This window comes from Diadema antillarum, unplaced genomic scaffold, assembly GCF_040938485.1.
Source record: "Diadema antillarum isolate AM-2024a unplaced genomic scaffold, OU_Dant_1.0 seq00000103_RagTag, whole genome shotgun sequence".
NCBI classification, from domain to species: Eukaryota; Metazoa; Echinodermata; class Echinoidea; order Diadematoida; family Diadematidae; genus Diadema; species Diadema antillarum.
The window spans coordinates 1,717,429-1,730,442 of record NW_027271190.1 but is presented as its reverse complement, the minus strand read 5'-3'; the positions used below and the strand labels follow the sequence as shown (position 1 = coordinate 1,730,442).

Sequence of the window (13,014 nt, the reverse complement as noted above, 5' to 3'; positions counted from 1 at the left end):
TACGTATCCGGTAACCGTATTCCTCACCATTAGTCTAGCTAAAACTTTTGGAATTTCTAGTGTCTCCTCGGTTAATTATTGTTTGGTCGCAGACCTGAGAAACTAACAAGTGTAACGTTAGCTAAAGTAAGGCCTTTACGACTATCCATGTTAGAGTTTCTATAGGCACCTATGTTGTCTGATTTTTATACCGGTATCATTAGTATTACTAGCACTGATAGCAAAATCTAGATCTAACATATTATTCTAGACTAGTGTAGACTCTATAGCCAGATGGGTTCTTATTAGACATTTCTAGATCTAGAGCACGTAGAACCCAACATTAGATGTGCTGTTTTGTGTAGAAGTAGAACAAGCCTATGTGCGTGTATCACTGTCTAACATTAGTTTCAATGTAATTACTAATGTCAGACCTAACGTTAGACTCTATTTTGTGCTGACATTCAGATCTCTACTGACGGTTTTATTGCTTTTCGTAACGGTACAATCATAGCATCTTGTTACCTCCGCCAAGGGAGGAGGTTATATTTTCGTCACCGTTGGTTTGTTACCTCCGCCAATGGAGGAGATTATGTTTTCGTTACCGTTGGTTTGTTAGTTAGTTAGTTCGTTTGTCCGTGTGCAAAATAACTCAAAAAGTAGTTAACGGATTGAGATGAAACTTGCAGAAAAGGTTGAAAATGACACAAGTAACAAACGATCTACTTTTGGTAGTGATCCGACAATTTTGGGGGAATTTATGAAGGATTTTTTATATTTTGGCAGGAAGGCGGCCGTGATAAGGCAAAGGAACGTAACCCAAAATTTCGGCATTTTGAGTTATGAACATAAATGGCTCCTAAATAAAATGCGCTCTTTTTAGTGGTGAATGTCTCAATTCTCAAATGTTTACCATTTCAGAGATAAAAAGCGTATCTCACACATCTTTTGGGGGAATTTATGAAGGTTTTTTGATATTTTGGCAGGAAGCATAGGGTCAATGAACTTGGGAGTTCAGGCTGCGCGTATTTGAGGTTTGGTTCAAAGTGCGTGCTCTAGTTTCTGCTAGGGCGAGGCTCACCGTGCAGCTGAGGTTTATGACGTAACAATGGCTTTGTTGGGAAATCGTGCGACTTTCAGCACACAATGCTATTTTATACGTATGGGTGGAAATAACTGATATCTTTGTGGAAGAACAAGATCAGTGGTGGAAATGAGCTGCATGCTTGGCGGAGGTCTGCGGTCTCAGAGTGCTCATCTAGTTTGTTAGTTAGTTCGTTAGTTAGTTCGTTAGTTTGTCCGTAAAATAACTGAAAAAGTAGAGAACGGATTGGAATGAAACTTGCAGGAAAGTTTTTAGAATGACAGAAGTAACAAACAATTAACTTTTGGTAGTGATCCGAGAATTTTTGGGAAATTTATGAAGGATTTTTGATATTTTGGCAGGTAGGGTCAATGAACTTGGGAGTTCAGCCTGCGCGTATTTGAGGTTTGCATGCGCGCACTAAAGTGCGTGCTCCAGTTTCTGTTAGGGCGAGGCGCGCCATGCAGCTGAGGGTTTATGACGTAACAAAGGCTTCTATATTGGGAAATAGGGCAATTTTTCAGCATCTAGACCTATGGGTGGAAATCACTGATCTCTATGAAAGAGCTCAAAGAGCTTTTCCCCAGTGGCAGAGAGCAGAAAAACAAAAATCTCTTTGGGAAGAGCAAGATCATGGGACCGGTGGAAAGTAACTGCTTGGCGGAGGTCTGCGCTCTCAGAGTGCTTTTCTAGTATTGTAGTTTTAAAAAAAGTGCAAGTGGGCCCATAGCCCGACGCCGTGCGAAGCGCGGCGTTGTGTACTGCGACAGGGCTGATAGGGCCCCGAGAGTAACAGTTAACGTTGGACATAGGCGCCTAATGCAAGACAACGAGATCAAGGGCCCGTTGCATAAAAGTTACTATCATGGTAACTTTGGCTATTTGCCATCCAATGGTAACTACCATGGCTACAATACTCAACGGCCAATCAAAATCAAGAATTCCAAGGAAGTTGCCATTGGATGGCGAAGTTAAACTTTTATGCAACGGGCCCCTGAAATAGGCCTAACCTACAGTAGATCTAACGTTAGACCCTTTATGAGTATGAGTTTATGACCTATACATTAGAGATTATGACCTATACATTAGAGATAGATCGTTTACCCAACGTCCCACAGACCTACTTAGCTACACGTTGAATTATCTGTCATTCAACGTCTGGTATATTCTAAAGTTAGTTCACTAACGACCTCAACAGAGTACACGTTAGCCGCGTCTCTAGAGTAGATCTACAGACACAGGCCACAGCAGTACAGAGCTACGGGATGTGTAACATATGCTAGGATCTACTCTAGGGTTCTAGTCGTGTGAGTGACGGTTAGCGAGATAACCATAGCGTAGAACCTATCAGAGATTGATCGTTTAACTTTATACACTGTAGGCCCTATCTACTTATTTTTCCACGTTGAAATTTATGGGTAATTTTTGGATAGAGTCTAGACTAGTGTCTCGACACTGTCTGTAATCTACTTTCCTGAACTAAATTGTAGTTTGATACCTTCACTATCCCTTGTTCAGTGCATGAAAATTATAAATGGAATGAACAAAAAACAACAATAAATGGATTTCCCTTTTCCAACATACACCTTCCAAGGACATGATAATTAAATAAGGGTCTACACCAAAATTTCCCACATGAAATACAATTATAAAGACTCGACGAATCTCGAATCTGTTCATGATTTATCCGGTGAATAATGGACCGTACACAAGCCTACAAGACACCAGAGTCTAGAGAGGTCTCAAGTTTCTATACATTTATACACCACTGATCCTTATGTAAATTTTCGTAAACAATGTACTTGTACACAGTGACTGTACTCAATATCAGTGCTACAATACTGTTCACACAACATACTGAGTAATACGGTGTGTGTTTGAGGTGCAGCACGCACGATGAAGTAAGAGATACAGTACGTAGTTTTGCCTGGTCATGAGAATCCCATAGATATAAATTGTGCACAAATACGACACACGCGTACGGATCGGAACTTGAGATAGGTACGTAGTTCTGCCAGCCGCTCAAGCTGCCTCAATGAAAGAACGATCTCAAATGGTATGGTACAGTAAGGCAAAACTACGTAACTATAGGGCCTAGAAATGAAGAGTGTGTTCGCAAAAACCGATAAGTCCATTTTTGAAGATTTTGAAGTACGGTCTCTGTCATAAAGTACAAAATAATACCTTTTAAATTATATATTGGTCACGACACATAAAGGTACATTTTACAAGTTATGTTCAAAAGAAGCAACAATTTTCTTATTATTCTCTTTATTTTTCTTGACCTTGGTATGGTACAGTAAGGCAAAACTACGTAACTATAGGGCCTAGAAATGAAGAGTGTGTTCGCAAAACCGATAAGTCCATTTTTGAAGATTTTGAAGTACGGTCTCTGTCATAAAGTACAAAATAATACCTTTTAAATGATATATTGGTCACGACACATAAAGGTACATTTTACAAGTTATGGTCAAAAGAAGCAACAATTTTCTTATTATTCTCTTTATTTTTCTTGACCTTGGTATGGTACAGTAAGGCAAAACTACGTAACTATAGGGCCTAGAAATGAAGAGTGTGTTCGCAAAACCGATAAGTCCATTTTTGAAGATTTTGAAGTACGGTCTCTGTCATAAAGTACAAAATAATACCTTTTAAATGATATATTGGTCACGACACATAAAGGTACATTTTACAAGTTATGGTCAAAAGAAGCAACAATTTTCTTATTATTCTCTTTATTTTTCTTGACCTTTAATCGCAAATATCTCCATTTGGCAAATATGGACTTATCGGTTTTTGCGAACAAACTCTTCAAATATTGCCTGAGCAATATACAATGTACATAGACAGCTCTGATAGTCACTTTCCGGGATACGTATCACAAGTTACGTAGTTCTACCTGCTCAGTGACGTCATTTTATCCCAAAAGCTTGAAAATTTCATTTAAAAAATGACAAAGAGTTATAACACCATATTTGAACATACTAGTATAAAGCATGATGTTTTGAAAAGTTCAGTAAGCCCAAAAACAAACAAAAATAAAATGTCAAAAAATCGAGATACGTAATTCTGCCAAATCACGACTGCTATGGTGTCTGCAAAATGCGGTGTTGGACATGTAGCAGTTGCGTCCTCTGATAAGTACCCCTTAACACAGTAAGCATAACTGCCGTTTACATAAGTCTTTCTGTCCAGAATACTTTTCCAGTGACCTTTCATTACGTTTGGAACATTACGTTTGGAACATAAACCCTGTCGGAAGCCAAAACGAACGCACTCCAGATGACTCTGAGATTGTTTATAACAATCTATATTATCATAAGAACTGTCATTACTGGCAGCTAGATTTGATTTGTGCACCACAGCTATGATGTTCATTGTTACTCTATTTGAAAAAAAAACCACAAATGTAAATAGGTATGGTGCTTAAAAACTGTCATACCAGTGGTATGCTTAGTCCGTTGTTACATTGAATCCGGCTCACAGGGTAAACGAGTAGAATGGCAAGAATGTAGAGGGCGAACTCTCTCAGACTGATAACAACGTCATAGAAACTACGTTGAAAACAAAGCTGGACAAACTGTTCAAGGAAAGAGAAGAGAGAAAAGGACAAACAATTCTATTTAAACAAAATTTCATCACAATAGAGAAATTAAACGAGAACTTCACCTGTTCGAAGATTTAATCTCAATTCTATAATAGGAGGGTGATATTATGTCAGGAGAGAGCCTGCCATGTGTGCATGCGCAGTATATTAAATTTTCGAAGAGTGAAATGGATTGTAACTAGATGAAAAATAACGGGAACTTGCAGTCCTGTTCTCCCGTTCGACCATCCATCCTGTTCAAGTATTGCAGTCATTCTTGTACATCACCTTTGGTTGCAGCTGAAGTTGATGCTGCTCGAGTGCTATGCGCTTTGTATTTATCAGTATTGATACCCGCTGATGTAAACACTTCCTTCAGCCAACGAGCAATTATATTATATTTGTGGGGTTTCTTGTAGCTGATGAAAAGCTGTCGTTCATCCCCCACCCCCCGAGAATACTGGTCTTGTCTCTCAATATACTCTCTGAGGTACCTTGAACTACGCACAGGCGTCTGTCCGGAGGAAGCTTCCAGGGTAACTGAAAATCCAACATTCCTTGGTCGGTTCTGCTTGATCAATTTTTCGAAGTGATGTGTAATTGAACTGTTTCTCATTGGCAAATAATCAAGATCCGTGGCTTTTAAGGACTGAATCCTTTGCGCTGATGTCAAAGCAATAATCATGCTCAGTTTCAGTGTTAATTTCTTCAGAGACAGCGACTTTGCTGGCGACATAATGCGCAGCAATCTAAAAACAGGACCTACATCCCAGATTTCCTTGTTTCTGGATAAGGGAATCCGTACATGCCGTAGGTGAAAAATTCCTTTCAGGAACCGACATACTGAAGGATGTGTACCAACTGTACAAGAAGCGTCAGTTAGTATCAAGAAAGATGATAAAGCACTGCGAGCTTGGTTTAATGTGCTATAAGCTGCATGTTCCACATGACGGAGTTTACTGAGCAATTTGAGGACATCCGTTACATCCGCACCAGTTGATATTGTTCTCATGACAAAACTAGTGCCATTTTTAATGTAGATACTCTATTACGCCTTGGTAGAATCCTTCTGAGAAGCAGCCATGATGTTAATGATGTCCCTCGTCACTCCTCTTTGCTCTAGTGGTGTGCAACAAAGAAGATCAAGCGTTGCAGGTAAAGGATGTGGTGTGTTTGAATTCGGGAGTGTTAGGAGTGTCTTGCTGCTATGGAGCAACATAAATTTCCCAATGGCCATTTTTCACAAGAGGAGAAACGGATGCTTGACTGGGCCAGTTGGGTACGATGGTTATTCCACCTGCATTATCATCCCTTACTTTTTGCAGGCGTTTTGTAATCCGACAGAACGGAGGAAATGCATAGAATTTCAATCCATTCCAATTGAGAGTGAATGTTTCGACTGGCACTGCTTCTGGATCAAGTAACCATGAAACATAATTCCATGATTCTGTACTTGCCTATTCAGTCTTGATGCAAATAGATCAATTTCGGATTCTCCAAACCTAGCAGTGGGGGATTAAAAAATATCCCTGTCAAGCATCCATTCTGTCCTGTCATCAAACTTCCTAGACAAGCGTTCTGCTTCCCCGTTTAGTTTACCTGGCAAATGTGATGTCGTTACCCACACTTTGTGATTAATACACCACATTCAAATGTCTCTCGTAATGTTGTTATGAAATAACATTCCACTGATTTCATTCCTCCTATGTTATTTATGTAAAAAACTGTAGTGATGTTTTCCGTGCGGATAAGAAGGTGCTCAAATAGCTCCACTACACAGTGATTGCAGTCAAAATTTTATGGCCATGAGTTCAAGATAATACTGTCTTTGACATATCGTAACTCCCCTTCATTCCACCTACCCCCATGTGGAATTGTGTAGGTCAGTGGCACCCCAACGACTACCACTAACATCTGTACGAATTTCAACAGACGGATTGGGTCTTCATAGTGGCATGAATGCCGATTGGACACTGGAAACCACCACTTGAGTTTTTGTTTAGATTCATGTGATAATGACATTCTCCTGTCAGAGTGATCTCTGTGCAATTTTAAGGCAACAACCTTCTGTTTCTCTGTGGCCCTACAAAACAAAGGCCTGGACCGCTGGCGAGACTGTCTTCAGCTTTCAGATTTCTTTGGCAACTTGCCTTATTGTTGTGCTTGGGAATTCTGAGCTTTGAACAGAGCCATTTTTGCCTCTGGCAAATGAAGAGTCATGCCTTCTGGGTTCAAGATAAAGCCCAGAAATTGGATCACCTTTTGTGCTGTAGTACAGACTTGTCTGGGTGTTCCAGAAATCCTAGGCTTTCTTTCCCTGAGTGAGTGCTTTAAGAGTTCTTTGCCTGTCCCCCCAAAATGAGTGTATCATCTACATAGCAGACCACAGTGTGGCCTTGTTGGCTTAACATTGCCAAGAGAGATTTCAACAATAATTTTGCGAATAGTCGAGGAACAGTGCTCTAGCCATTTCAGGTAGGCCCTTATTGCCAATATTGGCCTTCCCAAACAAATTTGAAGAATTTTCTGTGAGACGGGTGGATGAGGACTGCATAATATGCGTCCTGTAGGTCGACTGATGCCATGTAGGCATTTGTGTGTGTGTGTGTGTGTGTGTGTATGTGAGCTGTGAGGCAGTATGGATACTTTCATTTTGAAATGTTGGTAAGGTAAATAGTTATTCACATCTGTTATATATTGGTATGAGGCGTGTACCTCCCTTTTTCCTAGGTCTTGAGAAAATATTAGAGACAAAGTCCCCTGTTTCTTTGAAGCATTTTTCAATGACCCCCTCATCAGACAGATAATTAATCTCAATAAATAAAGTTCTTGTAACAGTTTCAAAAAGCCTGTAGTTTTCCAGCCCGCCTCGTTGTAGCTTCGTTGAGTAGCACTACAGCAAACCCTGGCGAGGGTCTGAATCCCCTATAGAGATGTGGGTTTGAGTAGCTCTTTCTTTGTCCCTTCTTCACCCCTGCCTCAACTCTCTGTTCTTCCATGAGATCCTTAACTTTCTTTCTGAGGTTGTTGCAAAACAGTAGTTTGTTGGTATCTGTATTTTTTTTTATTTGTTTACCACTCGTGGGATGGGTAGCCCTTTCAGCAAATTGCTGTCTATCGAAGGGGTCCAACTAAAGTAAAAACAACATAACAATACACAAAATATTCAGTTGGGGAGAGTAGTAAAAAAAACAACAATCAAAAAGAAATGACTAAACAAAAATACACAAATTTCACTGAAACAGTAAACAAACAACAATATACGCGAGGTACATGTATCTAGGAGGCATAACAACAACAACAACAACAACAACTCCTATGACAAATTAACCAGGGTAGTACCAACCATATTCCTGGCCTGCACAGTCTGGCACATCTGGTGTCTAGGTCTGGTTTGACTAGCTCGAGTCGTAAGCATTTCAACTTGAAAGCAGAACTGCAAAACAGGGCCAGCGCATCTTGTTGTGGGTCCGTGATGTTGCTCAATGGAAGCGAACAGACAAACGCATCAATGCCCTTGGTCATTGATTTCTGAATTTTTTGCGGTTTCAAGTCTCTTGACTAAGTATGTGTTGGATGATTGTCCCATATAAAGGGGTTCACGTTTGGAGAATCCATAGCTTCGCAGTTGCTGGGCAGGGCATATTTAGCTGCTATATCATCTAGTGCTTTATTGTCCAGTCGATGTGTGAGCAAATAACTGTAGATGACTGAGGAATATCTTCTTCTATCCGATCCCCAATATCGGCGTACTTCGCTGCAATACGTGGAACTTCGTCTGGCATGATAGGGTATATAGCATTACTCGTCATCCGCGATTGAATGCGTTTGCCCTATGGCCATACCGGCGGCCGTGTATTTGAAATGCTCGCCACTGTATGGCTTCTTTGTATGTGCACACGTGTCATCGGCAGTGCTCCGTCCAGCCCAAGGCAGTCATTGCGGTGTGACTGCAGACTAAATGCAATACTCCTATAAAGTTTGCAGTACGATTTTGAGCTGGCAGAGTAATCGCTTAATAACCGACTCTAACAATTAAGTCTTCCTATTTACTCGCTCTAGTGCATGTTCACATCAGAGCTGCCGATGGCGGGGTTTTGGCGAGATTTATAGATTTGCTCTTCTTTACTTGCGTTGTGCGCTGAGCAGGTTTCGATTTCCCGCCATCTTGGGTAGGGGAACAGCTCTGTGAGTTTTCCCTGTGCGGCTGGTTGTCCGCCCGTGGCGGTTTGTGAAGCTGCCGTAGGCTCACGTGGATCGGCAGCGCGAAATTTGTCTTTCATCGAGATCTGCGATGCCGATGAATCCATCGATGCTCAAAAACTGCTTCCCAACACTAGATTGCCCAATAGTAGGATACAGTTATAGTGTTTTGGATCCATATACCAAAAAAACACACAACAACAAACAAACAAAAACAAAACAAAACACACACGCATGCACATTCACAAGATTGGCAAAATCCAAAGATACTGCCAGAAAAAAAAAAAATGAAGTGATACAATCCTCCGTCTGAGTCTTAGCATGCACGATGGCGTATTAGTTCTACTGCATAAGCTCACAAATTGGAGGGCTCTCTTTTGACATAATATTCAATTGCAAGATGAGAGTCTGTTTCTGTGATATTAATGTGACTAATAAAAGACATGGCGAGGGAACATACTAGTTATGCTGAGTTGAGGGGAAGGTGATTTCCAATACCTTTTGTTAAACATTTCAGTACTTTAGCAATGATTGACAGATGAGGTCATCTCAAGAATATTGGTTTGGAAGGATTTTTTTGTGGGCTTTCCAAGTAATCTGAAGAAGATAGAAGAAAAATCGTTAAAAATATGTGAAATGTTTCTAGATATTCGTTTCACCACAAGAGTGGTGTTGAGGGTGTCATAAATCAACACAAATCAACATGCATTTGGATTTCAGGGCCCCTTTAAGCATGAAAACTGCAACATTGTACGGATTGTATCTCCGTTTGGATTGCTGGTTACTGTTCAACTGATTTTGCCTTCTATAAGATGCAATGTCTTGTCATGCTGTACGAAACCAGGGACACCTGCACCAATGCAGCGTCAAGTGAAAGTCTAATTTCTTGTCTTTGTAAAAGTATACTGAGGAATAAAAATGGTTCTTTTAATATTCTAACCTTGGCAATGATATGTAAGATTGCAAGCACAATTATCAACCAGCTGCCAGCATAACCGAAGAACTGCGTCGACTTTTGGTACTCCCCTGTTGCCGCCCAGCGCTCCTCGCCGTTGGCCAGCCACGTCACGCCCTCGGTGGCGTTGGCGAAGCGCACGTAATAGTTTGGTGGAATGACGAGTACGTAACAAGTGAGCATGACCACGAAGAGGAGGTAGAAGACCAGGGGGATACAGAAATATGGTCCTATTTTGCTCCATTTGTGGTTGAGGAGACTGGTCACCAGGGGGTGCTCAAGGAGATTGGTCCGCTCGGAGGACACCTGTAAAGGAACATCTAAACTTTTTAGAAAACAGAACTTCAACAGGCAAGCACATACACGAGACGGATATATCAGCGCTAAGGTAACCGCTTATAAAATGAATGTAAATATTCGTTTCTGTTTCAGATGGCTTTGATTATGTTTCCTTTTTTCAATAAGGACTTTTTTTCAATAAGGACTATAGTCCAAAAAAGTATCAGACGCCTGGTAGTTTTACTATCATTGAATGCTATCAAACTTTTGTTTTGTGATTTCAAAAATGTAGTTGTCATATACCCTGTGAGAAAGCACGATGTTCTTCGATCTGATCAATAAAATCCAGAAATACAAAAAAAAAATAAGGAAATAACATGTATTAGAGTTTTGAATAAAGCTGGTAACCATAATTATGTACGATGAATTGAGCAAACCTGACTGACAATTAGCGGTGCTAATGATGAAACTGAATGAACTGAAATTAAGTGAACTGGGCCCTGTTTTATAAAGAGTCAAAATTGATTATAAAGTTTGTTTTAATTGTAGTCTACGGCAGCCTGTGTGGTAAGAAAATTCAAAATCGATGTTATCTTTCGATAAAATTCGGGGCCCTGAACTAAATCAAGCTGAACTGCACTGAAAGGACTAAACCTAACGGATATGTGACCAAGCCGGATTGTTCTGATATGAAATGAAATAAATCGGATAAACTTCTAATATATCCATATACGTTGTATAAATATACAGTAAGTCGATACGTCTGAAAGCGCTATTACATCTCACCATAATATTGAGAGGATGATTGAGTGCAATTTCCTTGGAGTTTGTTGTGTACGGTGTCGCATCTTTTCTCGGATGTCCTTCGGAGTCACACTGGCTTGACGTCGGTGTAAACCTCTCGTCATCTTGTAAGAGAGAGCAAGTCTCTTTCTCCTGTTCCCCTTGTTTCGCCTCTTCTAAAAAAAAAAACGCAAGTGAAATGTAATTTATGTTCAAGAAATTAATATTGTACAATTATTGTTAATGTAACTTGACAACAGAGAAACTACTCACCCTCAGAATCCCCTCTGCTCTCCCAGATGGCGAACGAGTCCTCCAGGAGCTCATAGTAGAACTCCATCCAGTGGCGATTCGGTTCCTCTTGGCAATTTTGCCAAACGCAGCGGTCCATCACTCGCTTGGCTATTTCTGTGATATATATATATATATATATATATATATATATATATATATATTATATATATATATATATATATATATATATATATATATATTGGGGGAATGAGATAGGCAAACTGATGGATAAAAAAGCACGGCTTTCTAATCGTAAAGATTGAATATAATTTCCGTGGTCACATGCAGTTAAAAGTGCCATTGCAGGCTGTCGCTGTCAGCAGTGCAATTTTGTTCGAGCAAAAAATGCATACCGCACGGATGACGTCACTAATTTCCATTGACTCCCGTGTTAAACTCAAGATCGACGAAGTTTTTGTGCCATTGCACGGCTCTTACCTTACAATAAACAAACATTCTGCCGCGCGTACACATCAGTTACAAGCGTGGTTACAAGCGTGTATCTTGTCACTCATTTTTTTTAACACCTTCAACCGATCGGTTTCGCGTAGGTCTATATAAGTGCACGTACGTACACACGTACATGCGACTACTAGTTTGTGACTTTGCTACTCATACTATATGGTCAGCATTTCCATGGTATATTCAAGAATCTGTGTGGAATGGTATTTTGTAAGGACAATCCTTATTTCGATCCTAGGATCGCGCTTAGGACAAAAAGGAGGATACCCGTAGAATATGCAAAATTAGTTTTCTGTAAGCCTGTCCTAAGCATGTCCTAGGGCAGTCGTTTATGAATAATGAATCTCAAAGTGAAAATATAATTTTAGTTAGGGTTTGAGAACTCGTCTTGCACCATATCATATTTGCTGGCAGTATATCGAAAGAGTCTACCAAGAATAATCTGACGCAATTTGCTGGGATGAAGAGTTGTTTTGGAGTATGTTGAGATAACAAATAAAAGTTGGTATACCGACTTTTATTCCAGAAGGATCCAGGCTAACTCGGTCTGAGGGGTAACTCGACCCCATTCAGACAATTTACACGCAGTTCATGACCGCCAAATTTTATACATAGGCACACGTTCATCCTCCAGTGCCACTTGGTAAGTACACATGTGTAGTTGCAACGAAAGTGATTATAAAGTATCATATTAGTACTTCATTTACGTTCATCACGGCACTGCAACAGCAAGTGCATTGCTGGTTCCTATTCTTTCGAGTATGTCGTTGAGTTCTGCAGTTGTTATATAAAATAAATCAAATTTATGTCCATGGTTACTCAAACACGCTTGCTCCACGAGTACCCACACAATTTGTACATGGATGCGCATATACGTGACACCACAAATAACGTAGACATATACGCGCACAGGCTCGTATCATACACACAAACACACACACGTACCCACAACACACACACACACACACGCACACACAAACACAGACAAACACACACACAAGTTTGTATGTGCACATAGTAGGACAGCACACATGGAAGGTGCGCTGATACATTATTATTCATGAGATAATCTCTTGCTTGGTTACGGGAAAAAAAGCGCACTCGGACTACTGTATTACTGCGACCAGTCAGAACGCGAAGCGCTCCCATAGTACAACACTGTACAATCCAGAGGGACAACTGGGGCCCGCCGTCAAATCAAGGGCAAGTTGTTCGCGAGTCCGATCTAGCCTGACCCCATCCTGAGACTGCGAAATCATTTTGGTAAATACACGTTGTATATATTTCGCATTTCTATCGTTTATGACAATTATTATTACATCGTTATTCCCCACATTATAGATTATGTGCACATTTTGGAGCGCGATTCGACAATTCTGTTTTTTTTTT

At 40.3% G+C, this 13,014-nt stretch overlaps 1 protein-coding gene across 1 annotated transcript in view; it reads right to left on the bottom strand.

The window, feature by feature from the left end:
* The window catches only part of LOC139726887 (transient receptor potential cation channel subfamily A member 1-like), a 65,976-nt gene that overhangs the window by 19,359 nt on the left and 33,603 nt on the right, over positions 1-13,014 (bottom strand). Inside the window, exons 13-16 of the mRNA XM_071637881.1 lie at positions 11,143-11,277; positions 10,873-11,045; positions 9,793-10,113; positions 4,506-4,643 (exon numbers count right to left, since the gene is read on the bottom strand). Coding sequence (XP_071493982.1) covers positions 4,506-4,643; positions 9,793-10,113; positions 10,873-11,045; positions 11,143-11,277 — 767 coding nt within the window. The remainder of the gene's footprint in view (positions 1-4,505; positions 4,644-9,792; positions 10,114-10,872; positions 11,046-11,142; positions 11,278-13,014) is intronic.